The sequence below is a fragment of the Strigops habroptila genome, chromosome 5, assembly GCF_004027225.2.
Source record: "Strigops habroptila isolate Jane chromosome 5, bStrHab1.2.pri, whole genome shotgun sequence".
NCBI classification, from domain to species: domain Eukaryota; kingdom Metazoa; phylum Chordata; class Aves; order Psittaciformes; family Psittacidae; genus Strigops; species Strigops habroptila.
The window spans coordinates 15,009,977-15,037,255 of record NC_044281.2 but is presented as its reverse complement, the minus strand read 5'-3'; the positions used below and the strand labels follow the sequence as shown (position 1 = coordinate 15,037,255).

Here is a 27,279-nt window from a genome sequence, read left to right as displayed (position 1 = left end):
GTGCCAAAAACAGGTGGCTTTTGAGCTACCCTAGTATTACTTTTCTCTAATTAAGAATTGGTAATTCAAACTGTGGTATGTGGGACACACACACAAAGTGCCCAGCTACAAGACTGCACACACCAAAGGGATTGGCTTGTCTATGCAAGTCTTTGTGAGCAGGGGACTCCCTTGGGTGACTGGCAGAGGTAAAACCCTAACACATGTGAGAGAACTTGGAAGAACAGTGGTCCCTGTGTTTTTGGATCTTGACCTCCAGTTTGGTGTCTCCAGCTAGATGATTGCATTTCTACTTCCCAGTGACTGTAAACAGCACCTTTAGGTGGAAAATACATTTGCTTCCCAGTCTCAGAGATCCAAGGTGAAATCTCACACAAAAGGATTTAAAAAAAAGTTGGAAAAATTTAAGCATCTAATACTGTAATTAGGGCTGAGGGAGTATAAAAACTTAAAATTAGTTTCGCACATCACTGGGCAGATGGGAAGTCATTAATGTAAATTTAGGGAACTGGTAGTTGGATTCAGTTGGTCTAATTTAAACATAATTTTCAATTATTTTTGGTATGCATACAGAGGATTATAGGATGGCCATTATTCTGACAGGAGGGCTCTTCATACCTAAATTTTAATCCACAAATGAGTACCCTATTAAAATATAAACATGTGGTGATAACTAGCACCTAATTACACGGGCGGGTTGGTCCAGCTACTCTGATGAACAGCTGTGTGCATATGTTGCTTTTTCTTACACCCAGAAAAAACACCGACAGGGCCACTGAGAGGTCAAGAGGTGCCTGAGCCACAGGTGGGAGCTGTGCAAGAAGGTTTGCTGATGCTGGGTGCAGATCTGAGAGCAGATGGGCTCTCACAGGTTTCCACTGAAAGCAGGCTCTGATGGCACCCAAAAGCACAGAGAGAAGATGAAACAATTAACAGTTCCCCCTCCCTACAGTCTGGTGCTGCTAATCCAAGTTAAAACTCCTAACAGCATCTTTAGAGAACCTCCCTCGTTACATCTTGACAGCTTTCTCCTTTTGCCAAAGGAAAGATCATGCAGGTTTTCTGGGGAGCTGCCAAATGACAGCTTGACTTCACACCTGAAAAGCAAATGAATGAAGAGAGAAGGCAGCCTCAGCCTTCCCCCAGCTTGGCACAGAAATGAAGAGTGGTGGGAGCGTGGGCATGAACAACCCCTGGAGCTGCAGCAGCAGCAGATGTGAGGAGCAGAGCCCAAGCTGAAGCTACTGTGGAGGAGGGAGTGTGGGGTCCATTACCAAAGTGTGAAGGTGTTACTCATCAGCTGCAGGCCCGAGGGTGAGGTGCAGGCCTGGCCATGGCTGCTGCTTGGAGGTGTGGGACAAGAATGGAGCTCCACACCTGCAGCAGCCCTGTGTGAGTTGATTTGGTTAGCTTTTCTTCCTGGAGCACTTGCAGCGAAGGCTCAGATCAGCTCTCTCAAAATGCACATTAATCACCAGCAGGGGAGCTGACAACCAGGATTTATTCTTTAATTACTGCACAATTAGTAATTCTGGATGTAGAACTCGTGGTTTTTAAACTTTTGGGGTACAGGGTACCAAGAGCGAGCCTGCATGACACTCACTTCTTTAGTCCTTGTTTTAGGGCAGGGAGTGCTAGCATCTGCTGTGGAGAGATGCAGGCAACGTGACACCACGCTAGCACAACCCTGTGCTGGAGCGTGGGTACCGAGTGATAGGGTATGGGTGCTCTTGAGCAGTCACCCCTCTCTTCCCCACAGATGTCATGGCGGGGGGTCTCTAGCAGGGTGTTTTGTGATTCTCAAGACTTCTTGTGAGATTGTCTACTGCAGATGGAAAATATGAATTACTCTTTGCAATTCAACTGCCTGTAGAAAAAAACCACACAGGCAAGTAGTTGAAGTTGTGAATTTTAGCCCATATTTAAAAATGGGAGAAACATGAGGGTTTTTAAAGCAGTATAATGAACACTGTGCCTGACTCATCCTTCACATGGGAGAACTAAGCAAGCTAGGAGGAAATATCTCCAGGCAGACACCCCTTAGGACAGGGATTTCTATCTCATTTTTCAGGGATGAAACTTAACAAGGACTGGCCTGAAGATGATGTTGATTGCATGACCCCAGGAGGCGTTTACAATCTGCTTGTAATTCTGGAAGTCACGTGGCAATCAGGCCTGTCTACCTGGATGCCTTTGCAACAGCTTTCAAGGCATGAGAACAACTGTTGGTACAGTACCAGGTTGGTGTACAAGGACTGCACCACTGGATCTTCTCTAGCTGGTGACTACCACGGAATTGTCTGTAACAGAGAGGCTGGGAAAATATCAGGCTGTTGTATCAGAGTATGTAAGGGATGTCACATAACACAGGGCTGCACTACAGAGGCAGCAGAAGCTCTGGAGCCTCATGGGAACATGAGGCAAGTAATCACAGCTGCAATTCATTTCAAAGAGACAAATGAGCTCCCCTAGAGAAAGCTGGGACACTTCTGCTGAGAGGGCTGATTGCCTTTTCTTTTTCCTGGGGGAGGGGAAAGGCTACTTTTTGGGTTCAGGTGAAGGAATTCAGTGGGAAAGCCTTCCACATTCCTCTAAGGGTGGGCATTTTCATCACAATTGTAGAGATACTGAGTGACTTGCCTGGGACATAAAGGAAGTCTGTGTTAAAGCCAGGAACTGACCAAACAGACCTCCTAACTCATGGCTTCAGTGTTGTGCTTCAGCCACGAGGCCGTCCTTCCTCTGTTTCTGCTGACCCTTCATTAATACGCTTTTCTCTGTTAAAGCTGAAAAGCTGACTACTTGGCAGCCGAGAATTTACCCTTCCTCTTGCCTCTGTACAATAGCAGCTTTTCAGACAGAATCCGCACAAAAGAAACATTTTGTTCTTCCTCTGCTCAGCAGAAGAGCTGAGCAGCAGCTACACTAAAAGCATGAGGGTCTGATCCTAGCTCACATTGTATTGAAGACAAAGCTTCCAGGGATATCAATTTATGTGGTGGTAGACTGATGCTCTGGAAAGAGTGCTGCTAGCAAGCTGCCACTGAATAAATTAGTGCAAAATGAGGAATCCCCCCCCCAAACCCCAAGCCTTCCTAAAATGGAAGTACATGTTATTATTTGGTGTTGGCCCCTCGGACTAGTGCTATTGCTGGAGCCAGCTCCAGTACTGGGGGACACCCCCGGAGCAACAGCTCAGGATGACACTCACTGCAGGCTGTAGGGCAAGATTCCAATGGCCAGAGGGCTGGAGCACCTCTGCTATGAAGAAAGGAAGAGAGAGCTTCTCCACGTTGAAGACTCTGGGGAGACTTTATTGTGGCCTTTCTGTTCTTAAAAGGGGCCTGTAAGAAAGATGGGGAGAGACTTTTTAGCAGGGCCTGTTGCGATAGGGTGAGAGGTGATGGTTTTAAACTAAGAGAGGCTGGACGTGAGGAAGAAATTCTTTACAGTGAGGGCGGTGAAACACTGGCACAGGCTGCCCAGGGAGGTGGTGGATGCACCATCCCTGGGGACACTCAAGGCCAGGCTGGATGTGGTTCTGAGTAACTTGATCAAGGATGTCCCTGCTCATCGCAGGGGGGCTGCACTAAGTGACCTTTGCGGGTCCCTTCCAACCCAAACTATTCCATGATTCTATGGTTCCGGGGACCGGTCCGGCCCCCCCACCTGCGAACGGCTGTTAAAGCAGCCCCCCAAGAGAAACCCCCAACAGCGCAGAGATCGCGCCTTCTTGTAGAAGGTGTCCGCGGTGAAGGAGACGGACTCCTGCCCGCGCTGCTGCCGCCCGCTCCCGGATATCACCCGCGGCCCTCCGCCGGGCCGGAAGTGGGCGCGCTGGGGGAGGGGGGGGGGAGCGGAGAGAAGGGCTTGGGGGGGGGGGGCCGCTGGTGGGAGGCGGGCGCATGCGCAGGAGGTGTCTCCTCGCCGCGCCCCGCCCACCGCCGCGGTGGGGGTCTGGCGCGCGCGCGCGCTCCCTGCCCGCGGCGCGAGGCCGGGCCCGGGCTGGCGGGTAACGCCGTGGGGTGGGAGGTGGGGGGGGTGGGGTGGGTTTGCGGCGCGGAGGGAGGAGAGGTAGGGCGGACAGAGGGACGGACGGACAGACGGACGGTCTGAGAGGATGTGAAGATGGCGGAGCTGCAGATGCTGCTGGAGGAGGAGATCCCGGGGGGGCGCCGGGCCCTGTTCGACAGCTACACGAACCTGGAGCGGGTGGCCGAGTACTGCGAGACCAACTACATCCAGGTGCGGCGGGCGAGGCGGGGCGCGCGCAGCATAACGGTCGCCGTCCCCGCCTAACGGTCACCGGCCCCGCGGCGCTGAGGCGGCCCCGGTCGGCGGGGGGTGGTCACGGGTCGCGTCCTCTATCCCGGTGCGTGCGGTGGGGCTGCCGCCGGAGCCGGGGTCCTGCCACCCCCGTCCCCTTGGCGATGGGAGGGCGGCGGGCCGGTGGCACCGAGTGCGGCAGCCTTGGGACAGGGAGAGTTGGTTCATCTCCAGCATGAACTACCCCAGCGTGACGAGGCATTTAGAGATGTAATTGATTTCCAAATGCCTTCCACTTTGTGAGCGTGTTGAATATTTATTTCGGATCTTGTCTCCGTCGCTCTTTTTCGTTCCCTTCCCACTTTCCGCTCTCCTTTGCTTGCAGCGCGGAGGTGATGTAATAAACCGAGGAGATACTGGACTCCTGTAAATATAGCTTTTTTGCTTGTTAATTTAGAGCACATTGACATGTGTTTTAATTGGGATATACCTGTCAGTTTATGTTTGCCTTCCCAAGCAGGGCTGCGGTATTAGGAAGGGCAGCTACCAAGTGGTAGGTGCAGGATGAAGGCATGATGTAGTAGGGATGATACAGAATTAGGGAGAAGATCAAGCCCAAGTTGTGACCGCAGCGAGTGGTTTGTGTGATGACCACTCTGAAGCCAGGTTGATGGCTGGACTTTGATTTCTTTTTTTTTTCTTTCTTTCTCTTTTTACTAAGAAGAGAAGCAAAATATTGTCAGTTTCCTTTCACAGTGATTGTAGGGCTAAATGAAAGCGTTCCACTCAAAACAAGACCCCCTAAGAAGGGTCAGAGCGTGTAGGAAAGAAAGGAGTGGGACATGGGTTCATGGTGTCAGCGTGAAGTACAAAGGGTCCCAGTCTTATTTTTGCTTTCAATCTCATAAGTGGAGAGTGCTTGTGTGTTTCCAGAAGGCAGGTAGGGATGAGATCTGTGGCGAGGTTGTTCTGTCAGTGAAGATGGGAGAGAATGTTTAACCAGTGACAGAGAATACTTAAAATGCCCCTGTAAAAACAGCTTGGTTTCTTTTCAATTGTTGAATGACCAACTGTCCTATAGAGAGAAGACTTTGCATATTTTGAGTCATTTACAAAACATGTCAATGATAATGAAATTAGGGATGTATTTTATTATGTAATAACTTGTCCTATGTTGAGGTGGTGTGGCTTACGTTCTTGAAGAGGAATATATTGAAATGCTTTCTTACAGCCATAACCTGACATACATGTATTTAGATTTATGCTTTTTTGAAAACTGGGAAACTGATTTTTTTCTGGAATAGGAAAGAGGAGTCTTGGGAGGTACAACCAGATAGGAAGAAGTGGGTGTAGTTTGGGTTGGATTTTTTTTTTTGTTCTTTCTCTGACCTTCTTTTTCTTCTTCTTTGTATGAACCGAAGTTTATAAAATCAGTATTGAACAGCTCACTTGTATTGTTTTAATTAAAAATATAGAGGACTCCGTGCAGTTTTGTACAAATAGAGAACGAAAAGAGGTGGTTATTACCGCAGACAGCATACAGTCCATAAGGACAGCCTAAGATAATAGGAGATGGATACAGACAGATGGTGAGTGAAGGAAAAGAATGAGGCACTCTTGGTCAGCCTGATGGATTCTGGCCACTGCACAGCAATGCCCTGACTGTTGGCAATTTATCCAAGCATTGTGATGACAGAGAGCTTGAAGGGGGAGGTGAGAATGAAAGAACAAAATTGTATTGTGAGTGTTGACTGCAAGGTGCAGTATGGGTCACAGCATGGACATGTTTAAATTTTAAACAAGTAGCGAATGGAGGACATCAGCGAGGCGATAGGCTCCAGCCTTTGGAATTGGCTGAGAGATCATAGAGTGAAATTATTGTAGAGAAGAGGTCCAGCGTGAGGGGATTCTGGATTTAGTGATGCGAGTGTCCTAGCAACAAATCTGTCTGTGTACCCACCTCGCCTTAACAGTGCCAGAACTACATAAACTCCTGCACAGGATCTGTATACAAAGCTGTATGTGGGAATATAACTATTGATTAGTTGGATACTGGTGATTTTGGTTATAATAATGGTTATTATCCCAAAGCTCTTATGTCCAATTAAATCCAAATTACGTTCAAAATAGTAGCCTTGGATTTTATGGTGAACGATAGGCATGTGATTTCTTGGAAGTTTGTGGAAGAGTAATTGTCCAGAAAGTCATGTAGTAAAGATGGGCTAATTCTACTGTAATCCTTTGGTGTTTTATTGTTGACAGGAGGTTTTGTTGTGGATATTCTTCCGATCTCCTAGAGGAGGCTCAGAAAGTGACTTAGACCTGAACTTGATCTGCAGGATGGTAGGCAGTGTGGTGATGGGGCCATTGATGTAGACATTACATTGGCCTGTATTTGTCTGTAGACAAGCCACCCCCTTTTCTTTCTGTGTCAGTTGGTGCTTTGAGATTTTATTGTCAAATACAGAAATTGTTGCAAAAGTCAGTGGACGCATAGGTCAGTTTAATAGAGAATTTTAATTTCAGTGCTAAGGTGAATGTATCTTTCTCTTCTCCCCCCCCATTAGTAATATCATAGCTGCTTCAAAATAGTCAGTTGTGATCTCTTACATGTGGAAGTTGCTAGTTCATAATAGTAGAGTTGTGGCAACTGCAACTCATTTGACTTGTGCTTAAGAAGTGGAAAATCGGTTCTTTAAATTTTTGGCAGTGTTTATGCAAATTATAATTGATGCTTAGCTCAATTACTGTAGCAACAGGGAATATTACATAAATTGTTATTCTCCCCTTGAGTCTGTGATACAGTAAGTATATCAGAGCATGTCAGCTTAAAATTTTGTGGAAAATCACAGGAAATACAGCAAATAATAAATGAGCCTGCAGCAGTGAAAGTAAAAAAGTTACTGTTTGGTCAAAAAGAGGTTTTTCATTCATTTTTCTTTATCAGTGGCTGTTCTTTTTAAATTTTCCCACTGAGTAATTTGGTTTCTCAACCCTCTAATCAATCAGTTACCTAGTAAGGTGATCTGTTTTTCAAGAGATACTCTTCCATTAAATAGGAAAATAAATTGATAGAAGAAAATTTAAGTATAAATTTGAATACTACAGCAATTAGTTTAATATTTTTTCTGTGATTATGAGTCTACTTTATATAATAATAATAATATAGTTTTTAAGCATAACTGTGTAAGTTGCTCACTTTAATCTGCTTGTGTTACTACAGAAATCACATAACTTTTCTTGACCAGAAGGGCTTATTCTTCTAATAACTTGGAGAAATCGTGAAGTTATTCCTATGTCATGTTTTGGCTTCTTAAAGAGAAGGGGACGATACATGTTTTTGTTTAGGAGGATGTTTTTGTGGTATCTGGCACAATGTCAGTCATGGGTTAAATTTTATTCTGCCTATTCAATGCTTGATGTACTAGTGCCTTGTCCTTTGTTACCAAGTTCAGTCTCAGTCTAAACTGTGCAACAGAGTAATTCTCTGGAATATATTATCTGATGTACTTGATACTATACGAAAACATATTTGCAGTCTGCATTGATGTATCTGGGTCTTTCATAAAAAGCAGAGAATAGTTATGCTGGACAGTGTGCTGTGTTTACGAAGTTTTCATATTCCTGCATTACTTTTGTTCAGGAGTATCCTAAAGAAAATTTTAACTTGTGATGGTGTAACAAGACCAAGCAATTATGCGAATTACTGGTATACTGACATCAATTCCGAACATTGTCTTCACCTGTCCAGTTTCTTTGAGGCTGTCCTGTTAAGTCTATTCTAGAATAATCTTTTGTTTGTTCCTCATGATCATCGCTCTTCTAAAAAAAATCAGCTTGTCATTTTGTGCAGTGCATGGAGCTTTCTAGAGTAACTGAATGCTTCTGTCTGTTAACTCTTTGTTGAAAGCATCAGAAAAAATTACCAGATAGAGGGATTTCAGCCAGAAAGTATCTAGCAGCAGCAGATTTGGGTGAGGGAAGTCCCATTATCAAAGTTAGCATGGAGAATTGAGTGAAAGGCCAATCCTCTGTGCCTTGCTCAGCTTTCAGAAGGAGCGTGGGATTTCCGTGTACAGTGGCATCCAGATTCTTCTAAAAGGCTCTGTATTTCTTAGCTTTTCAAGATTATTGTGCTTTACTTGTCAGCTCTAGAGACTGAAAAGGGAGAGTGAGCTTCTGATTTTCCTCTCTTCATAGTCTTCAGGTTGCCATGACTGTATTGTTTTTTATATTCGGAAACAGCCTTCTGTTGTTTGTGAGTGGAGGGATGGGCATGGATTTTTATTCCTGTTCTTAATATTGCAAGCTTCTGGTTATTAGAAGTACCTGCTTTCACCTCCTGCAGATAGCTTTATTTTAATTTAAACAGATGTATAGGTGAAAACTACTTGTTTCTCAGTAATTTTACTACAGTCCATAGATTGATGAGTTTCATAGTTGGTTTCCACATATCTGTTAATTTCACTTAGACCAAGTAGCTGTAGATTTGGAAGCATCTTGCAGTAGGTTGAATAAGAGAAGAATGCTAGAATTAGCATACCGGTTTTAAATTGCAAAAATGGTGATCCTTTATAAATAGTAACGTGGTGGTTAGAGCTTTAGTAATAATCTCTATTCTCTTTTCTGAAGGTGTGTATCACCTTAACAAAGGCAACTGAGATTTGTAAAATTTATTTAACCATCAGAAATGTGAGTATCAGAGAAGAGTTGTTTTCAACCTTTCTGTTCCTTAAACTTGTTTCTTTTATAATTCAGCTTTGGTGAAGAGGTGATTAAGCTTAGCATTGATGGAACACTTGTTCTTCACGCATGAAAGCGGATATGAATTAGCTCCAGTGAATATTAGACCAGCACTTCAAGAAGATGCTGACAAGTTGAAACTCTTTAAAAATACTAGGAAACTAGTAAAACAGTGGAAATGGATACATGGACAGTATGCTGTAGTATCTTACTGCTCAATGCAGTGACTGAATACATAGGAAAATCTGGCCTGCCAGGCTATGGTAAGACATCAGAAAAAGTGTGTGATTTTTAGATTGAAGTAGTATGCAGTGGTGGGTTAACCTTGACTATCTGTGAGGTGCCCACGAAGCCGCACTCTCACTCTCAGTTGTCAACAGAACAGGAGAAAGTAAGGAAAAAAAAAACCCAACTTGTAGGTCAGGAGAAGGACAGGGACATCACACACCAATTACCGCCATGGACAAAACAGACTCGACTTGGGGAATGTTAATTTGATTTATTGCCAATTAGAAATAGAGTAGGATAGTGAGAAACCAAAACTAAAACCACCTTCCCCCCCAGCCCTCCATTCTCCCAAGCTCAACTTCACTCCTTCATTCCCAACTCTTTTAACTCCTGCTACCAAGTGGTGCAGAGGGATGGGGAACGGGGCTTGCAGTCAGTTCATAACACACTGTCTCTGATGCTCCTTCGTCCTCACACTTTTCCCTGCTCCAGTGTGGGTTCCCCCCAATGGGACACAGTCCTTCACGAAGTGTTCCAACATGGGTCCTTCCCACAGGCTGCAGTTCTTCAAGAACTGCTCCAGTGACACCAAATGTTTTCGATATTTACAATAAATATAGGAAAAAAGTTCTTGAAAGCGTGTTGTTTATGTGTCTTTGATTCAAATTTTCTGAAATAAAATTCTGTGATAGTAGTTCAGTCACTATATATGCCTGTTGGAGTTGTAACTATATTAGATGGTTGCACTGATAATTATTGCATGTTTCTCTCTACTCAAGGTTTACAATGAGCTTGTTGTTAGTTTGGTAGGTTTAGTGAGAATAATGTAGGTATAGGACCATCTTGTCTGTTTCCTTTCAAGTGAGTCAATATAGTTGGCAAAGTTGGTAAAGTATTTGTCACTCAGCCAGTCTACTTTTCCTTTGCATTAACTGTGCTGTGTTTTGCTAGGAAAACTAATTTAATGCATTTATAGTGTTACAAGTTCAACCTGGAGTTCAGGAAGAGTGAGACTGATTCTGTGTTGAGTGGATGTGGAAATAGCATAAGCCATTTTATTAGTGGTAATGGGAGTTGCTGGTGGTAATACTGTATTGTATAGGTGCAAAAATACAGTCTGTAAATATGCAAGTAGCTAATACAAAGTAAGAGTTGTGACCCTAACTGTTAGTTACAAGTGGTATTCTGGTTGTTCTCTTCTACAGTTTATTTTCAGATTGTGGTTATTGAATTATATTGATCAAGAATTGTAATTCCAAGTAGCAAGCTTCTGCATCCTACAGTCAATAAGCTCTCTAAAATTTATTGTCTGTTGCTCATATTTTACTTGCATTTGCAGTCATTAATCTTTGTGGTTTAGTGCTGTAGGTTTTAAGGCAGGAAGTGGTTTACCACCGTGGTGCACCATGTAAGACAAGTGCTTCTCCAGTCAGTGCTTTAAGCAAGTGATATCTTACTCTGTTACGTTCAGCACAATATTTTATTGAAAAATACATTTAAGTACCATGTTTTGCAACAAATTTTCAGTAAAGTCTATGTCTAGAGTCTCCTGGCCCATTTATCTTGGATTTTGTTTTCAAATACTGTGTTTTCATGCTTAATTGTGCACCTGAAATTAACCTCTTGCTTAGCGATCTAAGTTTTGTAAATTTTGTTGGATACCTGTACCTGAAACTTTAGACATTGGACTACTCATACTTTATGAAGCAAAACTACATGTCAGGAGATGAAGCATGTAATCACAACATCCTGAATTTAGGTGCGTTTCCTCTTTCCAGGGTTCTCTCAGGTTAGGTTGGCAATTTTTTCTTGAAGTGAAGTTTTCTTGACTAATATGTTCTTTCAAATGAGTTGTGCCTTTTTCAGTGAGAAACCTTAATCTTCTGGCTTGCAGGTGCAATGAACAAGTTGCTCTGCCAAATTTATAGTGATAGGCTCTGAACTATGGACTCCACATGCTATTCACTTTTCTTGCAGCTTATTTCCCAGTAGATGTAATTGTAATATCTATTCTTAGTGGTCTTTCAGTTTGAAATATAAGTGCTTGTTTTATTGTTATTTGCTTAGTGTTACTGTAGTGAAGTTTTTTTATGCTCACTTAATTGTGGGGTGAGGAACAAATATTACTTGGTTCGGGTAGCCTGTGTGTTGGTTATGCACATAGCCAAAGCTAGTTTAGTGCTGAACTTATAAATGTAGTAATTTTTGTTAAAGTTAAAAACTCTTCTAGATATATGTGAATGTCTTTGTTAGAGTATTTTGTAACTTTGTTGTGAATTTACTGCTTAATTTTTATGAACTCTGTCAAAATTCTTGGGAATAACTTTGGGGTCTTTTATCTATTTCTGAGCTGTTTGCTCTTTTGTCAAAGCTGATTTATACTGTAGATAATATCAGGTTTTTAAAACTGTAGTCTTAGAAGAGCAGATAATGGCTATTAAATTGCTATTTCAGCTGATACTAGTAACAGATTTTAGGGGGGCCTGAGATGCTTTTGTTTGAAGATGCTTATTTCAACTTGAATGCCATCATTAAATAGATTTTAATTCTTTTCAATTTTCAAATATATATTTACATGAATAAATAGATGAGCTTCAGAAGAGCTATTTCCTACATTGTGAGCTACTGTTCTTTAGTGTTTGCATGACTGTCATATGATGAACTTGTATGACATGGAAATAAATAATAAAGCAAGATGATGATAATGATTTTTGATATTTTATGAGAAATGTTTTATGGGCAAATTATTGGGATGTTGATAAACATTGTAAGAAAGCAGATATTAATTTCTATTATTCTTTTTGGTAAAAGACTAACTTTTGGTAAAAGACTAACTTTCTTGCTTAACCTTGCAAGAATTTCTGTGAGATTTTGTCGTTTAGTGTTAATATAAATAGGTTCACTGGTTTCAAGGAAGGAGAAGAAAGTGATTTAAATTTGGATTTTGGAGGTAAAGGAAATCTTTCTATCATAGCTACGTAGAATAAGAAAAACATATTTACTTGCTTGTCAGTGTTTAAAGTTTCATGGATGGTATCAAGGGTTTCAGAAGACTGCCCAAGTCTTTTCAGTAAAGAAGGACAGATAGCAATTTTCTCTGTCCAGTGCATTACCAGCTGGGTGGCTCTGACAGTGGCTCTAAATTTTGTGCTGGGTGCAGGAATACTAAGAGGCATTCTGATTGAGATTTATGAAAGCCTGCCCTGACAGGCTAGTGTTGAAGTGTTGAGATTGAATGGGCTGCCTGCTGGACCATCCCAAAAAAGACTGTTTTTTGTAGATTTGAAAACTTGTATTCAAAATTAAGTTCATAAATTCTTCCTGTTACCCACCTAGAAACCGTTGGAATGTAAGGTGTCTGGAAGTTAAAGCAGTGCCTGTCAAAAGCTGCAAATACTAGGCTTTGCTGCTGTTTAGGTGCAAGACTGCTGAGCTTATCTAACATCTTTCTGCTTCTAGTTCTAATTATGTGCTTGTCCTGGGTCTGGTCCTTATGTGATCATTTGTGAGCCTGTTCAGTTAGCTAAACCAACAGAAAACTAACTAGGACAAGAAAAGCATCGTTGCTTTGCTCAGTGATGGTGGAAGTGTGAAGCGAGGGAGGAGGTGGGAATGAAGTAGGGAAAGAGTGGGTCCATCCCTGCTGAGGGCAGTGAGCTGTTAGATGGACTATTCTAAGGTAAGAGAGAAGTTCTTCAAGGTATTAGGCATCCAACTTGGTTATTTCAAGCTTTTGTGCAGGAGCAGTGCTGCTCTTTGGGCCTGAAGGTTACTAGTGAAAATGTCAGGTGTTGTTTCTGCTCCTTAGTGAAAACTTGTTAAACATGAAAGGGTCATGACAGATAACCTTTAGGTAATATGTGACTTTTGAAAGCAGAATTGCTGCTTGTATTTTTGTATAGTCTGTCTCATAGAACAATCAAGCTCTGTTCTTGGTACTGCTGTTCTTAGCAGACAGGGATATATAAACGTAACTGAAATGGTATTTTTGAGTATGATCTCTCTTCAAAGAGAAAATTTTAGTCTGTTTAACAAACAAAATATACAAAGCCATTTATTAGTGAGTAGTTTAGTATGAATTCAAAGAAAACTAATTTTTCTTGATTTGCTTTAATAATGATCATTATATAGTATGTGTTTGTAGAGTGCAAATTCTCAAAATGATTTTGAATTGTGTCCTTTTAAATATTGACTTTGAGAGGTGTTGGATATTGCGGTGTTGGATATCACTAATTTTTTTCACTAGGTGGCAAGTGTGTAAGTTGGCATGAGAAGTGGAGCTAGTTCATAGCTCTATATGTAAGGCACAATGTTTACTGCAGAGTGCAAAAGTTTGTCTATCTACTTTTTTGTTGGGTAAGAAACACGGGTCTGCTGCCACTTGTGGGGGCTGTAAATATGTTAAATATCCCAAATTAAATGGCTGTTTTGAATCAGTTAATATAAATTCATCTGTCTGGAGCATGCATCGGGGGGGACAAGCACAAAATATTTAGCCAAAGGGAGAAAAAAATCCTCTTTATGTAATAGAATACTAAAGATACCATGCCATTATGGAAAGTTTACAGTAGTTTTCACTATTTATAAATATATCTAAAAGGAGAAATTGCCAACATCTTATTCCCCACACTGCTAACAGCAAAAGAAGAGGTTGAGATAGATGATGGATGTCAGAGAGATTAAAAAATGCCTGAAACCTCAAAACAAGGGGCTGTTATTTTTGGCAGAGAAATAACAAATTATAAGAATATGCAAATGATGTGAAGAGTATGAACTATGTACACTGGTTTTCCACTTGGGTAAAATACAGGGGTACTAAATTTAATTTGATGGGTAATGTTATTTAATCTGTGGAATTATTGCTATGAGTTAGGGTTTAAGATTTAATGGTATTCTAAAAAGGGCTAGCCATTTTAAATAAATAATGAGAATATAGGCAGTTTTATCTTTTTCTTGCATATATTTTCCCCTTGCATTTATTCTGAATTTGTTCATGATGGTGTTTTATGCGTGTTATATGAAATGTTTTGTATTGTCCACTGTAATCCATTTCACTGGGCTCTTGGGGATACTGCTTCTATTTAATATCATATTTTCTGTATCCTGAGTACCATATATCCTGTGTCCTTTGAAATGCTTCCTCACAGTTTGGTGTTGGTTTGGCCTTCCAAGGAGAGGGAATTAATCTGTCAATTTGCTCATGTCAGTTAAGCAAGATCTATATAAATTTCATTTGTGGGAAAGATTGAAGATTTTCATGTGGTGGAGTGAATATGCGAACAGTGAAATTAACTGGTTTTTCCCACCGTGGCTAATAACTAGAGAACTGGGAGCGAATGGAGTTGTAGAGAAGCATAAAACTGTGACATTACATTTATTTGTTATTTATAATAAATCAGTGTGAAGTGTTTTCTGATACACTTCTCAGTTTTCTCACTTTATTCAGCTGTTGGTGATCTTGGAAATCATCTTCAAAGATTTAGGCTTGTTTGTGTTTGTGCCCTTAGGGAAATGATGCCCATGGAGTGACTCTCTTTTAGAAGGGGCAGAATGATTGAGCATGCAAAAGCTGTGAGAAGCAGACTCTGGATGAAAGAGTGGTGTGTAGTCAGCCTAAACTAGTGAGGATGTTGTTTTTGAAGCCTTTTTTGTCAGGTTCTCAGCTCATGCTCATAAGAGCAGACCTTTCCTAAAAGAAAGAAGAAATTATTTCTGGCTGTATGTGCATCTGTTTAAATAAATCAGTTTGGATGACAAGGTTAAAAGTTATCTGTAGACTCTGAATCTCTGTTGCAGGTGTCTAATAGTGATAATGGTTAATTTAAACCATCTCCAAATTGAGGACCCTTCTATAACCACTTGATGGGATGAGTTAATAGAACTATTGTAAAGCATTACCATGTTGTGGTCTGTTTAAAACTTTATTATATTATTTTTTAATACATATGCAGTCTTTAAATTTATTTTAGTCAATAATTTCGTATGTAATACAAATACAATAGGGTGAATCCAGTTTTGATGACTGCAGAAAGAGGGAGGGATAAAAATTTAACTTTTTTCTCATTTGTATGCATAAGTCTGTAGTAATATGTACCAAATGCAGAGATCCTGGGAAACAAAAATTTTCACTGTAATGAGCATGTTGTAAACATTTGCAGCATATTAAGACCCTCATTTAAGTAAGGTTTATAAAGTCTATGCATTATGCAAGATGGGCTCTTACGAATTGTCTCACTTGATCAACAGATAGATAGCTAGTGCAGAGGTATAAATTATTTAGTCATTTATACATACATAAAACCCAGTTTTTTTGTGAAATGGACAAGTGAGGAATACAGTGCCAATAATCAACTTGTCTTCTAGAAGGGCTGTGCTTTAAAGAACGATGAAGAGAAGGGGATTTTGCCTTTGCTTATTTTCTTACAATGAAAAAAGGATAATATTTTCCTTGTATTCCACCTTCCATGAACTTTTCTTACCATTTTTTAGTTGTATCTTGTGTTAAGGATCCAGAAAAGAATGAGAGATTTCTTTACCCCTGCTGAAGGTTCAAAGTATTGTATTTTACTAAATCTAGCTTCTTTTATAAGCAGCATGCTCAATGTCTTAATAGTCAATGTATAATATCAAATCTGATATCTTAAAAATGAAAAACATACTTGAGGAAATTATTTCTTTTCAGTTTTAAATAAATTATACAAAAAAACCCTAAAGCCAAGCATATTTTCTTCCATTTTCTGTGACACCCTTGAGGCTGCATAATGATACTGGCAGCAGTTGGAATTTCTCTGAACCTGTCTTTTTCCGTAAGCAGTGTGATGTGTTTTATCATTTGAGGAAGAAAGCTGTTCTGGAGATTATGCACCAGCTTTACATCTGAAGTTCGCTTTGGCAGTCTGCTGCAGTTACTATATGGGTATGATTTCAATTCTTCTTCTGATAAAGGGGACCAAAATGCAGTTTTTATTTTTGAGGGAGAGAAATGATAGTCTTCCTGTGGTATTTTTTTTTTATCTGATTTGACCTCAGTTTTCAGGCCTGTTGGCATTACCCTGTGGTAAATGAGATATTCAGTGGACTTCCCAGAGCAGCTCTGAAAGGCGGAAATTTTGAAAATGGTATTTCTTGTTTAGGTTCTGTTGGAGAGGTTAAGATGTGGAAATTGAAATGTGAGGATTATTGGTGTGGGGCTTTTTTGGGTGGTTTTTTTTTGCCATTTTATAGATATTGTGTTAGTTTGTCAAAGTGTGGGGTTTGTTTTGTTTGTTTGTTTGGGTTTTAGGTTGGTGGTTTTTTTTTTTTTTGTTTGTTTGGGTTGGGTGGTTGTTTGGTTTTTTTTTGCTAGGCAAATAGATACTGTTCTTTTCATTACATGCCTCTGCGCAATCTCTTATGTGATGTTTTTCATCTCCAGATCTCATACTTTACGAATCAGGGTAAGTACTGCTTTTGGTCACAAAGAGAGTGGAAGGAGCTTTTTACCAAGGACCTTTTGGTCTGAATTTCAAAGGCACTTAAGGCTGCGTTTGAACACAGTCCTTCAAGAATTGTTTGCATGTGTTTCTTCTGCTGAATGTAGTGTGGAAACATGGTTGTATTTCCTGTGTTTTAGCAACAAGCTGTTGAGTAAGATGACTGGAAGATGGTGAGTTTTACAAAAAAGCTAATTGCCTATGTCTAAGGAGGTGGAGCATTAGAGATTATGCAGTTGGTGGGGCATTCTGCAAAAGTAAAGGAGAGAATTTCTTGTCTAAAAAGCAGCCTGAAAATTCCTGCTTTTTCCGTGCCTTTCTGTCGTAATGCCTCTCTTTCATATTGTGAAACTCTTTTCCAGGATAGTTTTATTTATTGCCATAGCTAGATAGGTAGAGAGGTGATATTACTTAAACACGTCTTGTCAAATGCAAAGGTTGTTTGTGCAGCACTTTAATTCATTAGGGTATAGAGAAAAGTCCTTTTTCTTTTTCTTTTTTTTTCTGATTGTAGTGAGCTTGCTGAATATACAGTTGTAACAGTCTCTTAGGACAACTTGAAAGCAAATAAATTAACATCAGAAAAAAAAAAGGAAGCATGCGAGGCAAGAGAAACTTTTGTGACATAGAAAAGGCATTCAGCATTTGAAGTGTTCTTATTTTGTTGTTGCATTTCCTAATGTTTCTATTCTTGTGACAATGAAGAGCTCAGGATTGTCAGAACATCATTTCAATTGAGTGAATAAGCGAAGTTGAAGAGTTTCATTCTGTGTCATAATTATGGTGAATGTAAACACAAAGGTAGGTGTTCTTACATTCTGTAACGCAGCACAAAACTGCTGGGAGAGGAATTATATGTTCTTTCTCAAGTTTGCAGTGTCACTTTCTATTTTTATCCTGTAAGCTTTCATTTCTGTAACTTCAGTGTGACACTGTTAGGCTATCTAAGCATAATGATGTGAGTAGTCACTACATTACAATCTAGTGCTTATAGGTATGCTTGAAGTTGCAGGCATGCTGTTGGTGCATTTTGAGTAGGCTGGCTTCAAGACCACGTGTAATGCTTGCATCCTTAGTGATGTATTTTATGGCTGAGAGCTCTTGTCATTGAATGTGTAAAACTATCCAGCATTGCTGCTGTAGTTGGATATGGTGAAATTTGGCCTGTATGGGGAACAGTGTAATAATTCTCAACTGCAGGATTAAAGTTATTCTTTTACTGAAATATTCATGATTTAAATTGTATAGAAGGAAGGGGTTTCCCTGTTTGAGACAACAGTAGGCTGTATATGACTTTTCTTTGAAAATTATGTGTAAAAATTGACTTTAAAGACTATTGCATCTGAAAGTTCATTAGTAGGAATTTTGTTAGGTGAGGATAATAATAGATTGATTTACTTCATGGAAGTTCTGAGATTAAGTTTTATTGGGCTACTCTGAATGTGGCTGTTGTAGGAGAAAAAAATAGCAGTACATTTTTAGCTTCTGCCAAGATGTCTGTGACAGATGGTGTCTTTTCTGTCCAGTATGAATTCTTAACCACTCTATAAATATTGATTGGAGGAAAAAAAATGGTGTTCCATAGCTTTAAAAAAATGTGTCCTGGTTGATACAGGAGTGACTAAGGGATATTTATACAGGTCTTGGGCGGTACAGCACCAGTACATGCAGAAATCATTATTTGAAGGGGCCTCCTGGAAATCTGGCTCATTTTAGACAACCAGAAAATGAAAATACGTGCCTGTTTTAGGGAAATAATGTTAAAATAGTCCCTGCAAGTACTTTGGTGGTAAAAAATGTTCTTCGGTGGAAGCTGAGGTCTGGAACGTCATTAATACATGTGCAGATATGGGCAGCTGCTAATTCTTGGGCATTGCAGATGTCTCTACTACTTTCAGAGGCCTTGTCTGATTCATTCATCTGTCTTTTTTTTCTGAAGCACCCTTTCAGCTTTTGTGATAACGAACTTTATCAGGACAGACTTCTTAAAACTTCTTGTGCCCTTGTATGTGCTACTTATGTTTTGTTTCATAATTGCTGTCAAGTTTGCAGAACTCTATCTTGTGTTGGATCCCAAAAACTTGATTGTCTGATTATTTTCAAGGTATGCTGATAGAACCATATCCTTGGCTGCTGCCTCTAAAAGGTCTTGCACAGAGATTTGCTGCTGCATGTTGACTGGGATATTGCTGAAGTTGTGTTTTTCAGAGTCTTAACATGTAATTTTGTGTGGTGTTCACACAAGTTATAGTTAAGTGCTGTCTTCAACTGACATTTAAATGTTGGAACAAAGGAACTTAAACATTTAGAAATGGAAACTTTTGTATTGCTGTCATGGGGTTAGTCACGTTCATTTAAATCTATTAACCTCTTATGCTCTTGATTCAAAGAAGGTATTTGGTACATAATGCACTTTCTTCAGGTGAATGAGTAAAACCAACTCTGTAAAAATTCACAGAGCTTCTGCCGAGGTGTCCAGTTCCATTATTTTGGCTATCAGGTAATGCCAATGCTTTGCTGCCTGATGCCATTCTGAAGGGATTTTCAGAAGAATAGAGTTTCTTCAGGCTCATCCTGACTTGGATGTTAAGAACCATGGTCCTTTGTAGCTAAGCAAGACAACTCTTACCTTTGGTAGACTGTGTATTTCAAGTTCTGGCTTTTCATTAGCAAGCTGAAAACTCTTCCTATTGCTAGAGGGCAATTCTGAAATGGCTTTATGACCTGCAACACAACCATAGTGTTTTTCAGTCTGACAATGTAAGAATTACTGTATGTGGAGAAAAACTTTTCCTGATTTGGGTTTGTTTATCAAGCATATTGGGTTTTATACCTCAGTATGATATTTGTTAATTGTTAAATAATTGGCTATTTTGCAGAAAAAATGGTAGTATTGTGTGGAGATGAGTGCATTACGGTTGCAGTGTAGTTAATATGGGACATAACATGCACATCCTTTTATGCATATAAAATGTCCTTATATTGCTTTAAAAAATGGAGTTACTGTTTGCATGGAACAGTCTCTTTCTGGGCAAGAGGCACTGCAATTAGTGTGAAAGTAGGTTATGCTTAGGAAAATGTGTGTGTAAAATACAAATCTCGCTGGAAATAATTACAGAAAACTTGATGCTGTGGTGTTAAGTTATATACTGCAGGTTGAATATAGCGACTTTGCTTGCTGTTCTTGAACTACATAGCAATTGACAGAAGGTTTACTTCTAATTTTGAAGTAAATGGACCAAAACTGCTGGTTAACTGGGGAAAAGAGAATAACTACTAATTAAGGGGTTTTTTTTTTTTTTGCTTATTTTCTGAGTTTCTTAAATTGTAGCAGAATAGCAAAGTTTGAGTCTAGTTAAGATGAAAAGCCTCCTGTAACCTTCTGGTTTTTTATGTGTTAACAACTCTGTTACAAACATGAACAAAATGGATCAACTTCTGAAACCGCTTTATTTCTAGCAGTCTACCTTTGGGAATTAGGCTGGGGACTGCCTTCTTGGAGACATGACTTCTGTATTTGTAAAATGTTCACTAAAGTGCAGAACAGAGATCTAGGGTTGGGCTAACAGTCTCTGCATAAGAGGCTAGAATCTCATTCTCACTCTGCCAATATTGTGTTTTGTCCAGCACTATGGTAACGGGAGCAAAAGGTTGTAAAAGCATTCTTTGCCAGAAAAGTGAGCAGATACAGCTCTTGGGGCACAGAGGGAGCAAAACTATTGCATAAGAATGCACTGGTTTTGCTTAGCAGTTTTTAGTAAACTTCTGCTAAATTTGTTTCACTTATATTTGTTGATCATGATAGTTTGTTTAGTTTGTCTTCATCCTTGGTATAGTTATGGTGGGGTATCATTGAGTGTTACCAACGCCACCTTCAGCAGGTGGGTAGTATGGCAGGGGTCAGCTTTCAGCAGGCTGAACATGAATATGGAGAAAAAATAAACCTGTTGTCTACTTGCTTCTGCTCTCTTTCTGTCAAGCTCTTCCAATGAAGGTGAGGAAAAAGGCCTGTGAGTTATGTGGACTGTTGTGATTTTTCATAGTCAGAACAGGAATATATTTGTGTCTTGTCATCTAACGGGGTGCAAATGTCTGTTACTCTGGTCTGTTTAATGATACAGCATTGGAGGAGCTGGAGACTTTGGCCTTTAGATGGTTCTGCAGTAAGCAAGGAAGGCTGCTGTGTTTGTTTAAAAGCAAAAATAGAAAGCTGGAGAGATTGGGAAACCTTTCATGGAGAAATGGAGGAAGCCTCTTCCATTTTTTTTTTTTTTTTTTTTTTTTTTTTCAGTTCTGTGCTTTAGAGCTGATCAACTGCCACTGCAGCTCTCCCAGGCTCTGCTAACTTATGCATGAATCTCTAGGTTTTGGCGTTCTAGTATGCTTCCAGTGGTTCTTTTGCCTCATAAAGGAATATTGTATGTTGCAACTGTTGTATGAAAGTTTCTTATTTTCAGCTCTGATTTTTTTGATATGAAATAAAAGATATTTGTTGTTCTGTCAGATTGTGGGCATGTATCTGAAGACAGTTCATTCCTTTCATTATGTTCAAATTAACAGCAGCTTTAAAAAGTGCCAAGAATAATTTCAAATGTAGTTAACTGATCACTGTGAATGGATTTGGGTAATCCAAGTGTGGCTATTTCCTAGAAATAGAAAAGTGATTATGCAAATTCCTGCCCCCATTTAGTTTTAGTTTAAGCCCTCTCCTCTACCTATTGACTATCTTTGAAATGGCATACTCCTGTTGCCTGGAGTAGCTCTTCCTCTTTATTTGACTCTTTTTTAGCCGTGGTTATCAAAGGTAGCTAATTTAAAACATTATAACTTCTAGAATGATAAAATTTTGGGGTGTGTTCCTTCACGTGAGGAAGTAGAGACAGTGAATGGCAATTGAAAGACTTGTGTTAGTTGGCTTGGCAGTGTGAGAAGAGTTTTAAGGAAGCAGGATTGTATTTGTTGGGACAGACAGCAAAGGCTGTCCAGCAGCTTTTGTTCGTTGGGTACCTTACTCCATTTTAGTGCCTAGTGGAAATGGGACTCTTAACACAGCTCAATGGCTGCCTGATGTAGCTGTGGTAACTGAGGTGAGTGTCATCTCCACGTTTGCCTGCCTCTCTTTTGGGAGCTATTGGCTGAATAGGGTGTATATCTTCCCCTTACATGCTGCAATTATACTCTGGCAATTACAAGCTGTCCTGCCATCTGACTGATTACATTAGTACATTAGGCTCTAAACCATGATGGTTGATGGGATGGCTGTGCGTCCTACTTAGCTTTTCTTGCTATGAAATTGTAATGTCTGGCAGCGGACGCTTGGAAGCAGAACCTGCTTCTACTGCCACAGATAGCTCTGCCTGTGATTCTAAATTAAAGTCATTAGTTGGCCTCAGTCATTGCTATGTAATGAATTGAGAATTTATAGTTGAATGAAGAAACGGGCAAAGTTGGGAAATAACTCAGATGTTACATAAACCCCTGTGACTGGATAATGTTTTGTGAAGCTGAAATAGACATCCTTTTCTTAGAAATGGTGGACCTGGTCACATTTCTTGAGAGAGTGAAAATCTGTGTATCTGATATTGCTGAGGAGAAAACGACTGGTACAAATAACATTTTTTGTTTTTTCTTTTTAGTACAGCAGAATGATTGCTATATGATCATAATTTGGTCTAAATTCTGAAGGCCACTTTGCATCTCAAAAGTAACTTTTGCAAAGGCTATGATGACTTGTTTTATTTTTATCAAGTAGCTATAAAAAAATTGATTTCAATTGAATTAATCCACGATTTTTATTTGTACACCCAGTGAAAACTCTGCACACTGAAGCATCCTTGGTGAACGAAGAATTGTAGAACAGCAAGTACATGAGATAGTAGAGTTAAGCCTGTAAATCTTTGCTGTTTCTGAGGTTCTTTTGGTGCATTTGTATTGGCTTAGTCACTTATGGCCACAAATACGTTGATTTTGTACTGGTATTAAAGCCAAAATTTGCGTTATATTTGTAACTCTAATAATAATTATGTTGTCATATGAACTAGAAAATTATCCACTTCTTCCAGCTGTGTTATTGCCAAAGAGCTAACAGAGTAAGGTGAAGCCTGCATTGATTAACAGAATGAGCAGAGTCTTAAATGTGCATGGGGAATACATTTCTCTCACTGCTGCTTGCTTCTCATGCAAGAGCTACATCTGCTGCTGTAAAGCAGTGATGAATATCTATTGATATAACTACATGTTAACTACGTTTTAGTTGTAAACACATTTGGATTCTGTCATGCTGTTAGGTTTCTTGTGATCTGTCATTTTAAACTATATTCTTTGTGTGTTGAACAAACTTTATAACCTTGTGTAGGAGGCTTGTATGGATTCAGCATGGGCTGTTTTGTTTTTGGTTTTTTTTTTTTTTTTTTCATAAACAGGACTTTGGCATTCCTTTCAAAGAATAGGAACTTGCCAGTTTTGGCGAGAGTAGGACATTTGCATGTGTACACTGGTCAGCTGTGCTTGTGAATGTATGGAAAACAATATTAAGTTTGATCCTAGTGATGGTTAAGTGAAACAGATGACAGATTTGTTGCAGTGATGCCGGCAGCATAAAACTGGTCTTGCAAGTGATTAGATATAAGGGGAAGCTGTGCTTGTCCACAGCTGTCACTTGTTGTCTTTTGGGTGCAGTAGATATTGCTGTCATGTATTTCAAACCAGTGAGTTAGTTTTGCCCTCACTGGCAGCCTTGAATGCAGTCTCTATATTTAAAAGTTGCTTTTCCATTTAGGATGTTAGACTTTGTGTACATTTCCTTGGGAGGTAGCTCTCCTAGCTGTTAATCAAACCCACATTTTGAGGCTCAGCACAGAAAATATCAAATGAATCAACTGCAGTGAAAAGACTTCAACTTGATGAATGACCTGATACTGTCTGTAGAGAATTACTGATACTGAGTTTCAGCTGGCTTGGAAATTAGGAATTCACAGTTATGATCAAGAAATTCTAGTGACAGTGCATCATTACAATGTTCTAGTAATCTGAAAAACAGAACAACCTGTAAAGTCAAAGACTTTACAAAAATATGAGTACTAAGAGTATATTCCACAGTTAGCATGCTTGTTATTAGTATGCAGATAAAATAAACTAAATTATTATCGTAATTTAACTATGAAATGGAAATAACCTTATTTATATTTATATTCATATCAATGGAATATGATGAATGCAGTTAACCTTGCATTTGGAAATGGCTTTTTCTTTTTTAGATATCACATTTATTGCTTGCTCTTTGAATGTTGTTTGAATTCTAAAATCTAATGGTAGTTTTGTTGCATTCTTAATTCTGAAACCGATACCTTCTGTAATGATTATGTTTGGCCCAAATGCCATAGTGTCTTATACAGCTTTTTTGATTGCTGTGCTTAGATTACTGTCAGATCTCAGCCCAAAAGATGTGTTTGATTAGATTTATAATATGCAGAATTCACAGTACTATGACAGTCGTCCTAATCCCATTTCTTTTGAGTTGTATTCAGAAGCATTTACTTCAATAACTTCACATTTAAAGGTGTTTAAATTTTAAAAGCAATTTGTGTGAACAGCAAATTAGATACTTTCATTTAGGTGTTGAGTAGAGACTTTGGATGCAATTGTGAAGAAACGTACTTTTCAGTTTGACAGATGTTTCTAAGGTGGGATGGTTTAGGTGCCTGACTGTAATCTTGGTGTGTGCTTGGATGGTCCACCCACAACTCAAGTTTCATTATAGGGCTGATACTTGCATTGCGTATTGTCATTTCTGGGAGTAGTTCACTAACAAAAAGGGAATCATGTCACTAGGAAACTAGCATGCTCTGTTCTTCACAGATGGGACAAAGAGTTGTCAAGCAGGTTGCTTTAATTGTAGCTAGCTGTCCAGATATGGCGGTGTTAACATTATTGTGAAATAAAAATATTCTATCTCCAGAGTCCAGAGCTACCATTTCCACTAAGTTGTATCCCAGATTACCAGTCCCATTAATCTTGATGTTTCCCCTGTTGTGTGGTCTCAGCGTGCCTTGCTGCTTATGTATTCTTTTGAATTCAGAATAATAGAAACTTGTCAAAGATTTTATCAGTGGGTTTGTGGAAGGGTTTGTGTGAAAAAGTGTTTCCTACTCATATCTGAAATGTTGTTTGCTTATGTTTCTTTGCAGTTGATTAATTCATGTTTATGATGTAGAGTACACGCAAATGGGCAAGATGACTACCAGCTCTCCTTAATTTGAAAATAAATGTGCATACATTTGGGTAAAGTCACAAAGCAAACAAGCTAGCCCTCCTCCTAAAATAATGATCACAGCAATAATTGTAAGAATAACCAATTATACAGAGAAAAATGTTTACATGTAGGGATGAACAGTTTAGAGATTATAGTATTACAACTGACAAAACCCAAAAAAATCTACCCCGACCTCCAAATACTTTGGAGCTCTGGTTATATTGAAGAACAGGTAGAATGGGTTTTCCCCTATGTTCAACGTACTAAGAGAATACATGGATCCTCCTGCACATGCAAAAGGGATTTTTTTTTTTCGGGTTTTCTGGTAGTTCTGTGGTGTTTTTTCTCCAGGAGCTCTGGGAGATCTCATTTCCTTCTGTTCTAACAAGTCAGTGATTATTTCTGCTTTTTCATGTTTGTTTCACCTATGTGTTACAGACTAACTACTTAAGAATTGCATGGTACATGGTTTTTCATGGTGGGAATGAGCAGTTCTGGTAGTGAGGAAAGGAGTAAGGGATATTCTTGAGCAAGTAACTATTTAATGAGGTGGTTTGTTAAAACAGAAAGCTATTGTATTTTTCTTTGCCAGTTATGTAATTTTTTGGCATGATTTTGGCATAATTATTGAATTAATGATGCTCAGTTTTCTTCTCAATCATTTTTAGTAGCTTACGAAAGGACCTCAGAAAGCACTTGGATGGGCTAAGCAAATACCATCTGTGCAGTTGAATAAATGTGTGTAAAATATTTAATTATGTATGAGGCTTTCAGTAACTTCAAGGAATTCAGCAACAATTAAAATGGAAAAGATGGTATAAGAGCTTGATCTTCTATTTTTCACAGGAAAACCAAAGTGTGCTTTGTCAGTATCACAGTTGGGCACATTTCGTACTGAATAACACAGGCTTGTTGATCTCTGTGGCATACAGCTTTTGTTCTTGAGGCTTCTTGAAGCTGATGCAATGTCAATAGAAGCATGAGAGGTTTTGCTTGGTGGTCTTAAGACAAATGCTTGTTTGAGTTTATATTAACAGTAATCAAAACAAACAAATGTTATCGATTAAATGCAACTAATCTGTTTCATTCTTAAGATTTCACTGTTTCCTTTTTGTCTTGTATTAAGTATGAGTTCTGTTTCACTGAACAGTACTGTTTAGAACAATAGCAAGAGATGCTGTGTATGTCGGGGAAGTGATTATTAGATTCTGGACACAGCTTTCAGTGTAGTTAGTCCCTCAGCTTCCACTTTGACGCCTAAATATTATCGTGTAAATGCATTGTACACTGGAGAGTTGATTTGGGTATGAATTGAGATTTTTCCATTCAGAAATGTATTTGTCTAAGAGATTTTTTATGTTTAGGCTAGTTGTGAGTGATAGTAGGCTCAGGGATGAAAACTGCTCTTTTTTTTCTTTTTCCCCTTTCAATTCAACAGTAAGTATTAATGTTAGAAGGTTTGGGGTTTTTCTGTATTGATATTAAAGGCAGCAACTTGTGTTAATCTTCTGTAATAAACCCCACAATTTCTTTATCAACTCATAGGTCCAGCTTTTTGGCTCACCTGATAGACTTTGTTGTGTAAATTTCGTTACCCCAACTGAAAACTGTGAACTTGGAAGCTGATGATGACTAGTGGTTAATTTTATTTATTTGTTTGTTTGTTAGAACTAGAGCAGGAAAGAAACCTCACTACAGTAACCGATTAAACTTCCAGCAGCTTTTAGCAATTTCTCTCATGCTCCCTTTTCAGACCTCTCAATTAGCTCATTCCGATTCATAAGAGCTGTATTTTTCTTTGTTAACATGTTGCTGTCTTTGAAGTCTTTCCTTTTCTTCTAATTTGGTAGCATTAGTAGCATTTGTAGCATTTGGTAGCATTTCTTCTTTCATCTAGTTGGATTAATATTCTGTAAATCTTACTGTAGTGCTCATGTTGCCTCAATCATTTGCTTCCTTGTAGAATTTCTTTCTGCATTAATAGCTGTCCTTTTGTACAAAATTGTTCAAGTTCTTAACAGTGGCATAATAGACTTTATCACTATGTTCTTTTTGATCTCACTTTGGGGTGGAAGAATGCATTAAATTCTCATTCCTTTCTAGCCCTGCTTTTTGTGCTCCATATGCATGTAAGATTTCGTTTTAGCATTCAGACAGCCGAATTATTTTGGCATTTTGCATATCTTACAGCATGTTTTATTTTCTCATCTGCCCTACCCTCTCCATTCAATATATTTTTTTTTCTTCTTTGTAATTTGTTTTTATATTCCTTGTGCAAATACAAAAGTTTGTATTTGTCTAGGCAGGAGAAGATACATT

The 27,279-nt window shown here is 39.2% G+C and overlaps 1 protein-coding gene across 13 annotated transcripts in view; it reads left to right on the top strand.

The window, feature by feature from the left end:
- Positions 1-27,279, top strand: part of ABI2 (abl interactor 2) — an 85,378-nt gene that overhangs the window by 12,944 nt on the left and 45,155 nt on the right. For 8 of the 13 annotated variants that reach the window (XM_030488001.1, XM_030487997.1, XM_030487994.2 and 5 more), the window contains exon 1: positions 4,129-4,245. The exons of 1 other annotated variant lie outside the window; for it this stretch is intronic. In XM_030488001.1, the coding sequence (XP_030343861.1) occupies positions 4,129-4,245 (117 nt within the window). Of the gene's footprint in view, positions 1-3,920; positions 4,246-27,279 lie in introns of those variants that run through there. 4 more of the 13 variants (XM_030487993.2, XM_030487999.1, XM_030487998.1 and 1 more) reach the window with 3 other exon arrangements.